General features: G+C 41.9%; 1 protein-coding gene across 4 annotated transcripts in view; it reads right to left on the reverse strand.

Annotated features, from left to right (window-relative positions):
* LOC140185694 (protein bicaudal C homolog 1-like) overlaps window positions 1-19,954 on the reverse strand; it is a 340,760-nt gene that overhangs the window by 230,926 nt on the left and 89,880 nt on the right. For all 4 annotated transcript variants that reach the window (XM_072239227.1, XM_072239226.1, XM_072239225.1 and 1 more), the window contains exon 2: window positions 8,887-8,933. In XM_072239227.1, the coding sequence (XP_072095328.1) occupies window positions 8,887-8,933 (47 nt within the window). The remainder of the gene's footprint in view (window positions 1-8,886; window positions 8,934-19,954) is intronic.

Consider the following 19,954-nt stretch of genomic DNA (forward strand, 5'->3'; position numbering starts at 1 on the left):
ATCTTTGACGGACAGTGTTCATATTGTAAAGTTTACAAAGATCTGTTTCAAATCTTGTAGATAGCTTACTAAGTTTTTATTGGTAAAAATAGTGATTCACTATGTCGAATTCAAAAGAAGCGAAGGGGGTGAAGCGCAAAAGAACTGCAAACTTGTTTAAAGTTGAATGGCTTAACAAAATAGTAGAAACTGCTACACCGAAAGCTCATGAGGTCATGAACGTTCAGCTACGAGTTATATTTATGTATGATTCGGAAACTGGAGTTATCTGTTTGTATTGTCGTGATGTGAAAGTTGCTGGAGAATTTGCTAGTGGAAAGAAGTGGGATGATATTTGGAAACTTGACTTTTTGATGTGTCATTTGGCAAGTAAATCACATTTGGACGGTATACAAAAGCTCAGGCAACAGAACCCATTATTACCCATTCCAGGAGTGCTACGCATGTTACGGTTGAGTGCAGATGAGTGAGAGTGAAAACGATCAAACCCAGAGGAGATCAAAGTTAAGGTATAAGAATGGTCAGCTTTTGATTTCTCCGCAATTGCAGATTGTGACTTCACTTTTGGCGATGAACAAGTTAATGCCTTATGTCTGAAATATCATGATTTTCTAGCTGAAAATTTTGTAATAGTTAGACAGTTTAATGATTTCAAATTTTCCGTGCAAGAAAAAATTAAATCCAAACTGATTTCAAACTTCGCCCAAATGGTGGCATTTGTACTTCAAAATGAACAGTTTTGCGACCTTGCAGAGTTGATGGACATTGGGGGAACCTTTCTTGCGTCTAGGGCGGACTGTGAGCGAGGTTTTAGCCTAACGAATCAACTCAAAAACAAACTGAGAAACCATTTAGGTGAATGTTATTTGGATATGTCAATGAGAATCAAAAGCTATCAACTGGATGAAAGTTCTATTAGTCTAGATAGAGTTTACAAAGAATGGGTAAATGCCAAAGACAGGAGAGAGAAAAAATAACTGAGTGACTTAAATATGTATGTTATTTTGTTGTTATTCTGTGCAGTTTTATGTCAAATATTTTGTAAACCTACATAAACTGTGCCATATGGGCATTCAGTGTGCACATACTTTTGTCACAGGAAAAAAATTTGCACAACATAATATTTTTGTGCACACTGACTACTAAAAATTAGAGGGAACATTGGCCATCAGACTCCCAATGCGTAAGGAAGCAGAGAGGAGGGCTCAGGCAACGCAACTGGTGAACAACACGGGTATAAGCCCCCATCAGAGTCGCCAGATCTGGTTTTTGGTACACCATTCACCCGTTTGCAGAGATTCCTTCTGGGAGGGGAATATTTCTGAATCTTACCGTTACAGTGGCCAATTTTAGTGAACATATGCAATAGAAATAAGCAAGGCTCTGCATTATCACTCCAATGAAGGGTCATCAAACTGGAATGATGACCCTGGTTCTCTCTCCACAGACACTACCTGATCCACATGTTTAAGAAATTTTAAACAGGGAAACCTGTTAGATTTATAGCAATCTTCTTAAACTAACAAGGAGGTAAAAATACTTCAAGAGTGTTTATTGTCATTCTTCAGTTCACGAGTGTAAAGGAAAATGAAATGATTGGTGCTCCAGACTTGATGCAGCATAAAAAAAACACAATAAGCATAAAGAACACAATATATCAGCTTATATTCATAGATTGTAAGTACAAATCTCCAACACTGAAAGTTAACAAGATGGAATGCAGTTCAGAAGCAAATAATTTCAAATTACTCACTGAGGCCTCAATTAATGCATTAGAACTGTCAATAGCTATATTTGTGCAGTATCAAATACACAGTCACTACACATATTATATAAAAAATTTAAGAGCTCCGTAGCATTTTAATGTTCCACTAATGTAATATTTTCCAAGACTATAAGCTGATGAAAACTGACACGCAAAGTAATGCAGAATCGCTAGCCCCAAAACATTCAAAAATGTCCAAGTTATTCCAAGTCATTCAGAAATGATTACTAAGTTCATTACAAATAAACTCAGGCACGAAAACAGACTCTGCACAGTCTTTCTGAATTAGCTGTCGGTCTCATGCCAGTTCTAAACCACCCAGCCCAGAACAATATACAAGGGCGTAGCTGGACAACATGGTACCACATCAAAATGTGGATAACATGGCAGCTAAGAGCAACTTGAATACATTAAGACCTTTACAATGCTTTGATTAGGTTTTAAACTTTACAAAAAGATCCCAATGACCTTCTGAAGATGCACTTACATAAAAGCTCCAAGTTTAAGATCAAAGAGTATAGTCATGCCTTGATCATTTGTAATCCTAAGGCCTAGACTAACAATTCTGAAAACATGACAACTTCGAGTTACTTAAATACATCAAGACCTTTACAAAAAATATTGATAATTTCAATGTTTACAAAAAATATTGATAACTTCCTCAAAAAAGCACATTATATCAAAGCTCCAAACTCAACATCAAGGGGCAAGGTGAAACCATATCCGCTTGTAATCCTGTTTGAGTCTCTCAAGTCTCACACCTCAACTAACACTTCAGTAAAAGCTCCATTCTCCAGTACTCTGACATTCTGTCTAAAGTGTGGAGCCCAACATAATACCTCTAATGAATACAAAGATTTTTGAAGGTTTAATATAGCTCTATCCCTCTATTCATGGAACAAAGGCATTTTTCACGTGTTATAGAAAGCTGTCTCCGATGAGGAGTATACTAGTTAAGTTTATGTACCAGTCAGAGGTCTAGGCAATGATCTAGCGATGAGGTTGAATATCATTTTGGCAGTAAGGGCATTTAAATTTAAGAAACAAGTAAAAGTGGAATTTTTAATAAACTATTCTTGGCATTGGTGAAACTATGGATTGTTACAAAAACATTTAAGCTCACTAATGCCCCACACACCTTTATCACTACAGTTTAGCAACACTATGAAAACTTTGCATCAGCATGGCCTTCTCAGAACAAAAAGTTCATGTTGATGCAAATGTGCCCTAGTGTTGCTAAACTGTCCTGAGAAAGGTGTGCGAATTGCTTCAAGAACCGAATGTCTGAAGGTAAGCAACTGTTTTCAAACCTGATGGTGTGGGGCTTCCGGCTACTGTTATCTCTTGCCTGATGGTAACTGCAAAAAAGTCGCATGGCAAAACAGTGGGAATAGGTGCTGCCTTCCTGAAGCAGAGCCACGTGTGGATGCTACTGCGAATAGTGGGGATGTACTGCGCAAAGTCCACTACTCTCTGCAGCTTTCTTGTGTTTCTGCATATTTAAATTGCCATACCAAACCACGACGCAATTAGTCAGGATAATTTCAACTATGACATTTGTAGAAAGTATGTTTTCTTGTGAATGTTGTACATTTGATGTTACGTGTCTACAATGTTGCTGCAAGGTTTTCATTGCACCTGTTCGTACATGCACTTGTACATATGACAATAAGCTCAACCTTGACTAATATTCCGTGAAGCATTCACTCCTATGACAACACATGTATGCTAGCCAATATGTTCTAGTATTCACTGCTTCGTGAATATGGGGCAAGGTTTTCTGTTTCACGTACTTGATCCTTTTAATATAGAACATGCCACACACAAAGCATTTTACTGCAGTGTATGAACGGGAAATCAGTCCAAACCAAAGCTAATGGCATGAGCCAAAGCAAATGGAAAATGACTACACTGAAGAAATGAGTGCAAGAGCCAATCTCAACCACAACAAGCAAAAGCTGAGCAATGGTGTCGAGAAGTCTGAAAATTCATCTATTCCCAATGCTGTCTGTAAGTACATCCAGAGCAGGATTCAAGAATCAAGATTATTTATCACGTGTACATGAAAACATGCAGTGAAATGTGTCATTTGCATCAGCAAGCAACATATCCAAGGGTGTACTGGGGGTAGCCCACAAGTATTGGTGCACATTCTGGTGCCAACATAATATGCCCACAATACTCAGCAGGACAACACAGAATGGAATATAAGCAATGAAACAACAACAGAAAAACAAGCCCTGTTCCTTATATATACGCACACACACGCCTCTAACCCCAGGACAGGTCATCATCTTTGGCCTTTAGAAGGCCATTAGCTTGTCCATATGTAACCCACAGGTAACGCCCTATCACACACAGATGACTGCAGTAAAGATTATAAAGCCACCTCCTCAACCTCGTTTAGACATTACAGATATTGAGGTGATATTAATACTATAATTGAAATTGAATGCTTATATATAACCACATTGACATGGAGGGATCTATCCCCAACATGGCCCGCAGTCACAACAACAGCATTGCTCTCTACTACTGAGCATGTATGGGAGTCCCTGTACTCAGATTAATGGCGAAAATACCAATCATAACTTCCTAATTCCACTAGGAAGGGTTGAAGAGATGATGTAGGACTGAAATGAGGAAGTCTCATGAAAGTTGGAAATAACTTTTAAGAAACAAGAGCAGGTCATAGGTTGGATTCGTCCACAAGATTGAAAATTGCTGCTGACATACAGTATTTACAGTTAAGTACAACAAGATGACTTAAGTGGAATCAGCCAGCTTGACTGTACTGGTAAAGCCAATTATCAGATGGTTGATATGAGGGACTAGATAGGCTGGGTTTGTTTTCCCTGGAGCTGAGGTGGCCAAGGGGGACCAACAGAGGTATACAAAATTATGAGGCAGCATATATAGGGTGGATAATGAGAAACTTTATCCCAGAACTGAGATGTCCAAAACTAGACAGCATGGGTTTAAGATGAGGACTAAGAGCAAGAATGGATCATCTTTGAACCTCTGACTTCATAATCAACCTCGTTATGATCTTTCACTCAACGTTTTCCTGCACTGCACTTCCTCTGTAGCTGTTACACTTTATTCTGCATTGTGCAGCCATTGTCTACTCTCCTCTTCCATCAGATTCTTTCTTCTCCAGCTCTTGACCTTCCCCACCCTTATCTATCACCTTCCAGCTAGCCTCTTTCCCCTCCCCCTACCTTTTTATTCAGGCATCTCCGCCCTTCCTTCTCAGTCCTGAGGAAGGGTCTCGGCCTGAAACGTCGACTGTTCACTCCTTTCCATAGATGCTACCTGACCTGCTGAGTTCCTCCTGCATTGTGTGTGTGTGCTGCTTTGGATTTCCAGCATCTGCAGACTTTCTTGTGTTGTGATAAGACAGAGGAGCAGAATTAGGCCTTTTGGCCCATCGAATCTATTCCTCCATTCCATGGGTGATTTATTATCCCTCTCAACCCCATTCTACTGCCTTCTCCACAGAGCCTTTGATGCCCTTACTAATCAAGAACTTATCAATCTCCGCTTTAAATATAACCAACCTTGGCCTCCACAGACATCTGTGGCAATGAATTCCAAAGATTCACCATCACCTGGCTAATAGTAATTTAGAAATCTATAATCATGTCACTTTTTAGCTTGTTCTACGTCAACGCACTGGGTAATGATTTCATCAGCATGCGAGACAAGCTTTTCGATGCATCTCATTACACCTGACAATAATAAATTAATTTCAATAATCTTTTTCACCATGGGGGTTGGGGGGGGGTTAAAATCTGAATGTCCTCCCAATCAGGTGATGAAGGCAGGTACTCACACGACATTTAAAAAATATATGGACAAGCACTTGAATATCAAAACATGGAGGACTACGGACCAAGTTTTTAAGAAATGGGATGGGTACTTCATAATCAGAGTGGATGCGGTAGGCGGAATAGTTGACTCTATAAACCTAATTTTCAAAGGTTACTGGTCTGGATAATCAAGCATCATCATCCTGTAGAAACTGTACTTTGAATTAATGAGCCAAAAAAAATGATACAGTATGTCAGTGGGATCTCAAGTAATATGATCCCACTGTTTGAAATTAACAGATAATCAATACATAGGATCTTGGATTCTGTCAATGAAATACACTGATATTAGCAAAAGCACAAGTTCTTCCAAGGTTTCTCCATGAGATGGTGGCAAGGAAAGGGAAGTATAAAGGAACGCAAGGAAAAAGGAGCAGAAGTGGGCCATTTGACCCCTTAAGGCTGCCCCACCCCACTCAATATAGTCATGGCTGACCTGCCCCAGGCCTCATTTCTTCCCATGTGCCAGTTTTCCACAGCCCTCAATTCCCTGATCTTGTAAGGGTTTATCTACACCCTCTCTATACCCTATGATTCAGCCTCCACAGCCCTCCAGAGAAGGGACTTCCAGAGATTCACTGCCTCTGACAGAAAAAGCTCCTATATACCACAGTCTGAAATGACCAATCATCTTATAACCATATCCCCTTGTTCTAGATTTTCCCGCCAGTGGAAGTATCGTGACATCTAACGTGTTGTGCACATTAGGTTTCAAAAAGATCACCTCTCATTCTTCTAAACACCAGAGAATTTAGCTCCAAGTTCTTTAACACAAGAGTACTAATTTAACTTACCTGCCAGTTCCTTATATCTTGCTATTAATTTCCTAGTCTTGTCCCCCACCAAGCTAACCTCTTCCATGTTTATATATCTATGCTTATATAACCCTTGCTGTTTGTTTTGATATGACTTGCTAGTTATCTCTCATGATCAATTTCCCCTCGTCTTACTAACTTTTCAGTCTCTCGCTACTGGTTTCTTGTAAAATTCCCACTAGCCCTTGCCATTTTGTATGCACTGCACTTTGACCTAATCTTGACCTCCTTGGTTAACCTTGGTTCTTTTTGCTCCTGATATCCTTCTTTCTTAACTGGGATAAATTTCTGCCGAGCATTCTCAATGGGATAAATTTCTGCTGAGCATTCTCAATGCTGGTCACGAGCCATCCAGTGGACTTGGGATTTTGTTGGCAAAATCCAGGATGTTGTCCTTTGAAAAAGAACCCTGCTGAAGTGGTTCTCTTTAGCTGGCTACATGATTTTACTTAACAAGCACCAAGGGGAGAATTGCATTTGGCACAGCATAAGCACAGTTACTCAACAGCAGGATATTTGGACTCAGGATTTTTTAATCTTTTTAAACAACGCTTACGACCAGTCATGCCCACTTCAGAAAACAAACAGGCCTCAGCTGAATGCCTCATCTTATAAACATCATCATAAACAATGAAATACGTGCTACATCAATATTGAACAGGAGTTTCAGTTTAGGTGATAAGCTCAGGTCTCTGGAGCAGAGTTTCGAAACGACTACTTTAGGAGTCAATAAGTACAAACACTGAGCCACAGATGATATTCAAAAGTATGGGGGAAAAGCACCAAGTACCAGATCTAATGCTTAAAATTTTATGCTTTTTTTTTTGCATTGTTGTTGCCAGTTTCGCTTTTTATTTCTTCCCAAGACGTGATCGTTGTGAATGCTTTGTTGGCCTCTCCTAGGAACAGTTAACTTTAATAATGGATATGGTCTAGACTGGGTGAGGACAACAGGCTTCCTTCTCTAAGGTACATGAATGAACCAACTGGGTTTTTTTAAAAAGCAGAAATCCAACTGATTCACTGCTTCCACTGAAATTAAATGTATATTCCAGTAGCAACATTCAACTCCTGGTGTTATCAAATATAATCACTGTAATTTTAAAAAAATCAGGCTCTTCCAGTCAAAATGGTGCCACGCTACGGTCTCAATCAAGGTTGAGGCTAAGACGTAGTATTTTCTTTAGTTTCATAAGGATGGGTTTGGGGACAGAGAGGGGAGTTAGGGTTTAGGGACAAGAATGAGGGAGAATTAGAGGACAGGCTAGAGTCGAAGCCTCCACTCCATATTCAAATGTCGGGCCGGGAGACCAGCAAGGATCAGGGCTGATTGACCCTCCCCCCCACCCACCGCCGGGTCAGCGCGTTCCGTGACTGAAGTTCTGTGTGGGCAATTCCAGGCAGTTTCTAGAGTAGGTTACATGGGTCAGCGCAATATTGTGGGCCAAAGGGCCTGTAACGTGCTGTAGATTTCTATGAACTATGCTCTATTACTGCTTTGAGAAATCTTCCCTCCTGTAATGATTTGCAAACTTATTCATTTGGGTGCATACTTACACATTTTTAAAAAAAAAGTAATACATTCCAGAGGTAAATTTCAGCTACAGTACATACATCTCTACATTTTTATACCATCTGTGACTGAATTTCACAGGCAGCCAAATTTATACGAGAAGCAGAGAGACTCCATTTCCCACCTACCACAGCTCTCTGAGCAATGCATGGGAAATTAAATCCAAATATCCTTCTGTGACAACTAATTTCATAATTAACTAACTGAGAAATGACTGGACACAGACCTTGAGAAAACATTGGAAGCGCAGGGGACTGCTGATAGAAGTCAACGTGTGCAAAAATGAGTCAACATTACTTCCCGCAATTGGAAAATTGGAGACAGGTACATAGTCTATTCATTTGGCTATCCCAATAGAAAAGATTAAGCTGATCGCTGACAACTTCATGACTGATATAATGATAAAGAACGTTCTATATATGAATGGAAAGAAATACTTTTACACTGTCCTTTAGCAGCATATATAGATTCAAGATTTTTTTATCGTCATTCTTCAGTACACTAGTGTAGGAGAATGAAATAATTGTTACTTGGGATCCAAGGCAGCATAAAAAGAACACAACAAAAAAAAACAATAAAACAATAAATATAAAAATAACCCTATAAAATATATATATATATTATGCAAACACACACATTTAGTTTATACACTGTACATAGACTGATTGACTGAATGTATTTACATAAAGTGATGCTAGGGTCAGATCTAACAGCTAGTATCACTTTAGATCTCATTAAATTATAAATAGTACTGAGTATATGGCTCAACCACCCATCCATATTCACAGATAAACTACTCATAGTCAGCACTAATACCACTACTAAACATTGAGTGTTGAATATTGAACCACGAACCCGTACCTTCTGAAAGAAGTCTTCCCCACTTTTTCCTTTTCCTTCTGCGGCAGCTGTAAAATAAATGCTCAGGGTCAAACATATGTTATCATAAATTCCAATCAAAGATATAGTCAGGAATGCTGCAGATATTTAACCCGATTTTAATTTTTAAGCACAGTTTAAGTCTGTAAATTGAACAGGTGTCCTGGTCAAGTGCACTGCAAAGAAATGGTAATTTCTATGAAAACCAGAATGCTCAAAGATTACTGCTCCCCCTGTAGATTCAGAGTCCAATTTGCACATTATGTAGTAGTCTACCAGCCGGATAAATTCCATCCTCCCCATGCATTTCCAGCCCACTTTCCCAATTGGTAGACAAGAATGTCTGAGGATAGCTTGAGTGAGCTGGGGCATTTCCCTCTGGAGCAAAGCAGGATGAGAGGTGACCTGATACAGGTGCACAGGATCATAAGAAGCATAGGTTGAGTGGACAGCCAGAGACTTTTTCCCCAAGGCAGAAGCGACGAATATACGGGCATAACTTTAATGTGTTTGATGGAAACTACAGGGGGATGTCAGAGGTTTTTTCTCCCCCACACCGAGTTGTGGGTGCTTGGAACTCCGGGCCAGGGCTGGTGATAGAGGCAGATACATTATGGGCATTTAAGAAACTCTTAGACAGGCACATGGATGATAGAAAAATAGAGGGCTATGTGGGAGGGGAGGGTTACATTAAAAAGTGGCAGAACATCATGGACTGAAGGGCCTGTACTGTGCTCTAATGTTCTATCCTCTAACAATTATCCCAACCTAGATATACGCTGCTCTGCAAGCCAACACCCAGTGTACCCCCAACTCACCAACCCTACCTGCATCCTGCTAAATCCGAGTACTCACCTTATGCAGCCCATAGAATTACTGACCCAGAACCAAAGCCATGTACTCACTGGCCCACCAGAAGATCCCAAAACCTTTTTTAACTCATACAAAATGCTGGAGGAACTCAGTGGGTCAGGCAGCATCTATGGCAATGAATAAATTGCCAATGTTTTGGGGCAAGCCCTTTCATCATGACTGGAAGGGATGGGGGAAGAAGCCAGAATAAGGAGGTGTGGGGGGAGGAGGACAAGCTAGAAGCTGATAGGTAAAGTCAGGTGGGTCGGGGAAGGGTGATGAAGTAAGGCTGGGAGGTAATAGGTAGAAAAGGTTAAAGGAGCTGGAGAAGAAAGAATATGATAGGACAGGGGAGTGGGAAAAAGAGGAGGAGGAAAGGCAAGTGAGGAGATGAGAAGAGATAAGAAAGGAGCCAGAGTGGGGAATGAAAAAAAGAGGGAAGAGGGAGAGGGACAATTACTAAAAACCTCTTGCTGTCTGTTTCTAACCAAGACAAAATAGCTACCTGAATACATAATAAAGTTGAGAATTTGTCAGTGTGATCACACTGTCATATTACATTTCTTGCACTCTGGTGCATTCAACAAAGTCTCTCAGGGTTGGCTGACCCAGAAGTTTAAATCACATGGGATCCACTACGCATTGGCAAGCTCAGTGAAAAATTATGAACAAGCGATTCCATGGATGCAGAAGTCCAGAGTAACACACACAAAATGCTGGAGGAACTCAACAGGTGAGGCATCATCAATGGAGAGGAATAAACGGTTGACGTTTTGGGCCAAGACTCCTCATCATGCCCAAGCTAACTGGGCACAGGAGGCAGAGGTTAGTGGTGTAGGGGTACGTGACCAGTGTTAGTCTGCAGGGGCCGCTGTTCTTTGTGATATACATTAATGATTTGGACAAAGGGACATAGGTAGATTGATTAGTAAGTTTGCAGATGTGGAGCAAGAGTTGTGGATAGTAAGGAATACAGCAGCCAATAGATCAACTCTCCACACAGGCAGAGAAAAGGCAGATGGAGTTTAACACGGGCACTGTGAGGTGGTGTAACTTGAGATGTAACAGGTAAGCACATGGTAAATGACAGGACCTTTAACAGCACTGATATACAGAATGACCTTGGGGTGCAGGTCCATAGCTCACTGAAAGTGACAACACAAGTAGATAGGGTGGTGTTCAGTATGCCTGCCTTCATTGATCAGAGCAAGTCAGGAAGACATGCTGCAGCTGTATAAAAGTTTGGCCAGGTCACATTTGGACTACTGTGTGCAGTTCTGGTCGCTATTCCTAAAGGAAGATAATGGAGGCTTTGGAAAAGGTGCTGAAGAGGCCTACAAGCCTGTTCCTGAAGTAGCTATGAAGAGAGGTTGGACAAACTTGAATTGTTTTCTCTGGAGTGTGAGGGGCAAAATGATAGAAGTTTATAAAATTATAAGAGATCTAGATACAGGAGACGGCAAGAATCCTTTGTCCCAGACTAGATCTGTCAAACCACTAGAGGAAATGAGATTAAGATGAGTGGAGAGGGGAAGCTTAAAGGAGATGTGTACGCCAACATTTTGTTCTCTGATACAGAGTGTGGTAGGTGTCCAGAGTCTGCTGCCAGGGAGCTGATGTAATAGCAATGTTCAAGAGGCTTTGAGACAGACACATGTACTGGGAGGAATTGGAGTGCTGTAGACCATCGGCAGGCAAATAGGATTAGCTTGTCCTGGCATCATAATGAGCTGGAGGACTTCCTCTGCACTGTACTGTTCTATGTTCTATAAATGCTTGGGCTCCTCGTGTCCATGAGCAATGCCAGAACTTACCTACCAGTGCTACTGAATTCTCTGGACCGTGCATTGGATTCACGATATGCACATTAATCAGTGAATCCCAAATTGACCTGCACAATGTTATTTCCATACCAGGTTAAAGCATCAGACAGTTACAAATGGTTTGTAACATCTATTCAACAGCCAATGAATTTGGGATTTATACCAAGAAAACTCAAATGAAATATATCTTTTAAATCTGGGGAATTGAACTATAATTTGTGTAATCTTTGTTATTTAATCCTGGGAAGACAATAGCATTCTGGCAAATTCTTCACTGCATTCCCTCTGAGATTAATACATCCTTCCTGTGGTGCACAGAAATCCAGGTGTCTTGTGGACTTTCGATAGCTAGGCATTATAGAACACTTTATACTTCAGTCCTCCAGATACAAAGAACACTATTAGCTCATAGTCAAATTAAATTTATTATCAAAATACTTATATGTCACAATATATTACTTTGAGATCCATTTTCTTGCAGGCATTTATAGGAAAATAGAGAAATACAATGGAATTTATGAAAAACTATACTAAATACTGACAATCAATGCAATCAACATGCCTTAGTCCTTGATTATTTCCTGTTCTCAGCCAGGGCAATTTTATGATGCAGCTTTATAGACCCAGTAGCTACTTGAACTTTTTGCTGTTTAGGAAAACTATTCAGACCTCACAATTGTCTACAATAAAATTAATTTGACACAGTCTGCCCACAAGTGCAATCTGTTAATATCCCTTTGTAGTCCAAAAATCAGTTATGATGGAGTACCTGAAAAGGTACCTAAAAAGGCAGCTACAGGGAACCTGAAATTGAGAGAGAAAATAGTGGAAACACTCAGCAGATCAAGTTGCATCCGTGGAAGGAGAAACAGAGTTCGCACTCTGCCTTTTCCCTCCTCTCCTTCAGAAACTTCCTTGTTACGCTGTTATTGACCTGTCCTCGTGTTCCCTTATCTTGGCGTGATAATATTGCCAAGGCTCTCTTGCGCTATCTTGTCAAGTTAAATGTGCTGTATTAATTGTTAATAAAGGGAAGGGATGGGACAGAGAAGAAGAGGGGGAGAGAGAGAAGGGAGAAAGAGAGGGGAGGGTGAAGAGCCTTCCCATCGCTTTGTCTCCTGCAACTCCGACAATTTCTTAACCTGTTTCATCAGCAGCCTGTCTGAGATTCCATCAGTTCTGTCCTGGCCTTTACACTCCACAGCACCAGTTCAACACTCACTATATCAGGTGACACAATCAGCAAGGACCCAGGCTACTGGCAGAGCTGTGTTAGCTTGGAACCATGGAGAACTGTGAAAAATTTAACAGCAACAGCAAATATGAGGTGAGGTGCATACAGAGCATTATGTAAGTAGTAACAACGTTAAGAACATAAGTCTGAGAAATCTGAACCATACATAAATAACTGGACAGCAGATTGTGCTTAGCTGAGGAATGTTATGATATGGGAATGAATAGGAAGTGATCTGCTAGAATGGAATTCTACACTTGGATCAAATATCTATTCATCTGAGCTCAACTCAACATTTTGTTTAATATGCAACATATTCCCCAAGGTAAACATCAGACCAGATGGCTTGACATATCAGCAATGCTGAATGTTTCCACTGGTTTTGAATTGAAACACACAAACAGGAAAAGACACTCTATGTTACAGCCCTCCCACACAATTGCAATAGCTTGTCTATCACAACATGAATATCCTCCATCCCATTCTAAAGTAAATTAAAGGAAACTCAGCCCTTCTGAGGCGCTAAAGAATCCTCCAGCAGCCCTCAGAAAGAAATGAAGGCATGAAGTCAAACAGAGAACTCAACATTGTCCCTTGCAAACAAAGTTGAATTGAACCAGTTAATTTCTGTAAGTAAGTCAAAGAAATAGTAAGAATCAAAAGTCTACCACATGTAATAGTAATCAGCCCTCGTCAGCCTCCTGTGGTGATGTTCAGAAACACTTTGCATTATAACATTCTTAGACCTTTAACATAAGAATCGCTTGCAAAAGCCTTACTCCATTTGCCTCTACCACCACGCCTGGCAGGGCGTTCTACGCATCCACCGTGTGTGTTAAAAATATCTCTGACATCCTCCCTGTACTTTCCTCCAATCACTCTCGTATCAGCTATATCTGCCCTGGGAAAAAGTCCCCGGTTAGTTTAAAAAACAGCAGGTTTCCTTAGGTCCCACTTTCTGAGTGAGCCTACAATAAGGAACATTATCAAATGCCTTACTAAAATCCATATACAACAACTCCACAGCTCTGCCTTCATCAATGTGCTTTGTCACATCCTCAAAGAAGTCAATCAATTTAATAATCTCTTAGAGAGGCACATGGGTCATAGAAAATTGGAGAACTATGTAGGAGGGAAGGGTTTGTAGAATAGCTTAAGAGATTGGCGCAACATCGTGAGCCGATGAGCCTGTGTAGTAATGTTCTGTGTTCTGTTAAAACCCACTGGATTTCACCTGAACTCTCTGCCTGATGGTTGACCACCTCTCAAAAAGAAAAGACTGGGGCCAAGTGAATTAATTGCTAAGACAGAAAAGGAGGTAACTGGTCACTTGCTTAGCAAAGAGGTCAGAGTAGAGAAATGTTTCTAGAATTATCTTTAGTTAAAGAGAATCTTGTGAAGATTGGTGTTACACTGATATGCATGTTTGATTGAACTACTCCGATAGAAAATATGCCTGACCTACTCTTTAATGTCACAACTTACTTTGTCTTTGAACATTCCACGCTTGGGTGATTAAAAAGCTGACAGCCTCCTGACAGTCCTATCACCTTGGAAGGACTCACATTAGACTTCGTGCACCAGACAACAGAATAAAAGGGTCGGCAAGGCCGTAATGACAAACCCTGGGAGTTCAGAGTGCAAACCACTACACACGTAATGAGCATTTACGTATATACTGCATGGTGAAACTCAGCTCTTCTACTGCGAATCCAAACCAATCACCAAATATCACTCCTCCCAGGCGGCTTCACAGAAACACCTTCAAACTCTGATACCCTGCCAGAGGAGGAAATACAGGACCACATGACCTAAAACTTGGTCAAAAGTAGATTTTTAATGAGTGCCTTAAAGGAGGAGCAGGCAAAGGGAAGTAACTCCAGAGCAGAGGGCTCTGACCTGACCCAAAGTTGAGTAATTAAAACAGCAGTCAAGCAAATGATCTAGAATGGATGAACACAGTGATCTGGGAAGTTTATAGCTGGGAGAAGGTTACAGGATGAAGTGGAAGGGGAGATAATGGAGGAGAATTGAAGAAAAGAACTAAAATTTTAAAACTGAGTTAAGATAATGTATTCTAAAGCCTTACAACTGTGAATCAGTAATACTTTCTCCCTCACTAGATGACTTGAGAGAATTAATGCCAATGCCATTATGACTGATGCACATTTACCCAAGAATTCTTTTTTCATACTTTTTGACCCAGAAGGAAGTCATTAAGTCCAATGAGTTTCTAACATAATAGGAGTGTTTGGATCTGATTCTCTCTCACATGCCAATAAACTCCTCTCTCCCTCTCCCCACTGAACTTCGCCACGGACGGTCCCAAGTCCGGCTGCGAACGGAGGAAGGTTGGGCATTAACAACCTAGCAACCCCATTCCATTAGCAAACTCGAGCTACAGAGGCTCCAAAGACCTCGTCCCTGTGAGAGGAAGGATACACCAAGAAGATGGGCTACTCCTGGGGACAAATTGGAAGACTGGCCCAGGAGAGCCGGCTGTGGTGAACTGCCGTCAGTGGACTATGCCTCAGCAAGGCTGATGGGCTTAAGTAAGTAAATCCTTCTCCCCAGCAATTCTTCTACCATTCCGGGGGCAGCTTATAGTAGCCAAGTCACCTTTCAACCACCTAGTCTTTGAAACATGGAAGGTTCTGAGCACCCAGAAAAATTGCATGCAGTCATGGTATGAATAAGCAAACTCTACACTCAGCACCAGAGGGCAGAATGGGACCGGAGATATTAGCCCAGGTACTGGTGACTGCTCCCTCCCATATCCACCAGAAGTGCAGATCGACTCTAATTTGCTTGAACTATGATTTTAGATTCAAATCTGACCACAGAATCTCCAGCACGTGTTGAGCACGACGAAAAACTTGCTTGCAGCAGCATCATGGGAACAAAACAGAAACACAACATCCACAAATAGAAAACAAACATTAATGAGTTTTTAAATAGCGTATCGGTTAGCGCAATGCTTTTACTATGCCAGCTGCAAGATCGTGGTTCGATTTCTGTCACCGTCTGTAAGGAGTTTGTATGTTCTCCCTATGGCCGTGTGGGTTTCCTCCAAGTGCTCTGGTTTCCTCCCACAGTTCAAAGATCATGTTTAGGGTTAGTGACTTGTGGAGACTGTGAAGAATGGCATCTCTTGCGGGCTGCCGCCTGCACAATCTCACTGATTTGATTTGATGCAAACAACCAAGTTCACTGCATGTTTCAATGTACATGTGACAAATAAAGGCAAAGTTTAACCCTTAAGCTAATTTTTTTTTATAACATCTCACTTGAGGGACATGAAATACTCGAGCTAGGTCATATTACAGGCATGTCCCTCCCGCTAGCTACAGGAGGCACTGCCTCAAGACGGCAGCATCTATCAAAGGTGCCCACTATCCAGGCCATGCCATCTTCTCACAGCAACCATCAGGCAGAAAGCACAGGAGCTTGAAGTCCCACAAGAACAGCTGCTCCAGTTCTTGAACCAAACTTCATAACCCGAATCACGGCCTCAATATAACAACATTCTAACCACTTTGACGAGTTTACTCTGCAATGGGCATCATTTTCATTTTGTTCAGCAACACAGCACGGTAGTGGGCCCTATTGGTCTAACATATGACCAATCAACTTGTAGGTGTTTGGAATGTGGGCGGAGGCCAGAGCACCCAGGGGAAACCCCCACGGTCATGGGGAGAACGCACAAACTCCTTACAGACAGCAGTGGCACTGGACACAAATAGCATTACGCTACCATGCCGCCCACAGTTTTGTTCAAAGCTCAAGTTTATTTATGTACATTGAACTATGCCCCAAAATTCATCATTTCTGCTAACAACCGACACAGCAGAGGGTGTGTTGGGGCAGCCTGAAAGTGTCCCCATACATTTCAGCCGGCGCCAACATAGCGCACCCACGATGCTCGGCAGAACAACAGAGAACACAAGCAACACAAACCTCAGTTCCTCCCTCTCACCCACCCACATACTCAGTCCTCTGACCCCAAAGCAGACCGCATTCTACTGCTGCGTTTCTTCTGTTGTTTCTGTTTAATTGCTTTTTGTAGATGTTGTGTTTCTGATGTTATGTGACTGTGGTATTGCTGAAAATTAGTATTTTTTTCATCTGTGCATTAGTGTACTTGTGCATTTTCTAATTAACTTGACGTATTGTATGCTGTATCCAGACACTGCGGTCAGACTTGAATCTAAAAATATGGCTCAAAACCAAAGTGCCACACACACACACACTGACACACAGTCTCTCTCTCCACCCCCCACCCCCCCCACACACACAGTGACACACAGTCTCTCTCTCCACCCCCCACACCCCCATATACACACACACACACACACACAGTGACACACGGTCTCTCTCTCTCCACCCCCCCCCACACACACACACTGACACACAGTCTCTCTCTCCACCCCCCCCCACACACACACAGTGACACACAGTCTCTCTCTCCACCCCCCACACCCCCATATACACACACACACACACACACACACACAGTGACACACGGTCTCTCTCTCTCCACCCCCCCCCCACACACACACACAGTCTCTCTCTCCCACACATATATACACACACACACACACACACACACAAACACAATATCTTTAATGAGATTAAATCAGTCCAGGAACCTATTCCTAACATTTCTACAAACGTTTGTACGTCCCTAAAGAAAACAAATACATACTCATGCACTCAGAGTGAAATTTACCAAATCAGCTCTCAAAGAGTTCCCTAGGGTTTTGCCAGATTCCCAATGAGTTCGCCAATGACTACACTTGTGTTTAAATTGAACTTCAGTATCCCATTTGGAGACAATGATTCCCACTTTCTGCAAGATCAATGAACATAGACAGTTGTTGCATCTGTCTTTAAAGCCTGCACTCATTCCACAAGAAGGCATCATACTGTTGAATTGCACAAGTACTTTGCTGGACTATTTTGGACACTTTGTCAGGGGATCCTAGACTGTAATTTAATCAGGTCTAGGAAAATACCCAGAATAACAATGTCCCAGGACAAACATTGAACATTGACTGAGGGGTATAAACCCAAAATTATCTCAACCACCCAAAACAAACTTCAGAGCACTATAAAACACTGTAAAATATGAGAAAATCTGCAGATGCTTCCTCCCCCCCCCCACCTTCCTCTGATTTCTCCCCTTCCTTTCCAGTCCAGATGAAGGGTCTCGGCCCGAAACGTTGACTATACTCTTTTCCATAGATGTTGCCTGGCCTCCAGCATTTTGTGCGTGTTGCACTGAAAAATGCGACTAAGAGCCAGGTAGTTTCAGCTCAATACCACCAGCTCATATATATTCTAATTACAGAAGAATAAATCAGAGAAACAAAAATTAAGTACACAAAACAAAAGATTGTGCAGAGTCGCTGTCAGAGTTTCACTGATACCACTCTCTGTGGTATCAACAGAACTATGACAGAGACTTTATACTAAATGTACTGGCAATTCTAAAAATCGGTCTTGCATTTACCGAGCACAACAAGATACCTCAGAGCCACTGGATTTTTAGATCTGGCCAACAGCAAAGGGGACCCTAGCTCAATGTAATATTCGAAAGAATGCTACATTACTCCTCCTCCCCCCACTGGCTTCCTCCCCCTTCCTTTCCAGACCCGATGAAGGGCCTTGGCCCAAAACATCAACTGTTTATTCTCCTCCATAGATGCTGCCTGACCTGCTGAGCTCCTCCAGCATTTTGAATGTGTTAGCCTGAATTTCCAGCATCTGCAGAATCCATTGTGGTTGTATTTGAAAGAAGCTGCAGCAGTTCCACCAGAAGTCACCCCTCAAGCCACAGCTCGGAGATAACTCCACCGCCAAGTTACAGCTGTTGTCACCTTCCACCACCTCACCAACAACCTCCACAACATCAAGCCATTCGAAGAGCTTGTTGTATTTACAGCACTCAATTCCATTCCATGGGAAGTTTCTACTAGAAAATCTCAGCACAAAGTAACATTCACAACATATACATTTCAGGAAGTGACCGCCTCAGAAAAGAGAAGCTGTACTTGGTATTCAGAACATTGCCATCACAAAATCAACAGAACTTACCAAAATGGGGCTACTAGTAATTAGACTCCAATGTTCTTGGGGGGGGGGGGCAACCAAAGGTGATCTTCTCTTTGTAAAATTAGTTTTTTTATGATCCACAGACTATTCTAGTCGAAGAGCGTTGAGTACTGCAGGGCTTCTCCATCAGTGAGCTGCTTGTTGATCGAAGTGGCTGGACTGGTGTAGGCAGCGGAGCCGGCTGTGATGTTCGAGAGAGAGCTGGCTGAGGTGTCAAAGGGGCCGGCCGTTATGTTGGAAAACCTGCCAAGGTGTTGAAGGGACTGGTCAGAATATTGGAGAAGCAGTTGGCCGGGGTGTCGAAGGGACCAGTCGGGATATTGAAGGAGCTGGTTTGTGTACAGGGGAACTGACCTGGCTGCAGACCGTGTTGCTGCCCACTACTCAGAAGCATCAAACTTGGTGCCATATAACTGTGGAAGATTGTCTCAGACATCTCATTTGCGATCGCAAGACTCTGTTGAACAGTGATCATGAAAGTTGCCGCTGGCCTGTTCCAATGTCTGGTGGAGAGATAGTCAATATTCGAGCTGCGTAGCCTCTGTTGTAGCGAGAACTAGGCCTCGAGCCTTGGGCTTGCCTGCTGTCGCAGGCCACGTGACAGACACGGAAGTGTTTACAGTGTGGCGTTCGAGCTTAGCTGGGACCCAGGCTCTCCTGTTAGTGCTGCCCCCTGTGTTCAAGCGGTGGAACAACAAGCTGGACTGTGTGTGTCTGTGTACTGCCGGGAGACTGTACCATTGATTGCCAGACATTGCCACTCAGGGTCTTGGGCTATATAACTATTTCTCCCCCCGAATGTGTATGCTTCTTTGCTTGCTATTTTGAATTACGTTACTTACTATTTTTGTATATTTGCTTGCTATTTTGAATATTTTACACCTTGGCCCCAGAGGAATGCTGTCACGTTCAGCTGTATCTATGTATGGTTTATATGATGATTTGAAGTGATATTGTGTCACAACAGTCAGTCAGAAAATAATTATTCCAAGGCTTCTCACTCCCAGGAGCCACAAGACATAAATCT

Source organism: Mobula birostris, chromosome 21 (assembly GCF_030028105.1).
Source record: "Mobula birostris isolate sMobBir1 chromosome 21, sMobBir1.hap1, whole genome shotgun sequence".
Taxonomy (NCBI): domain Eukaryota; kingdom Metazoa; phylum Chordata; class Chondrichthyes; order Myliobatiformes; family Myliobatidae; genus Mobula; species Mobula birostris.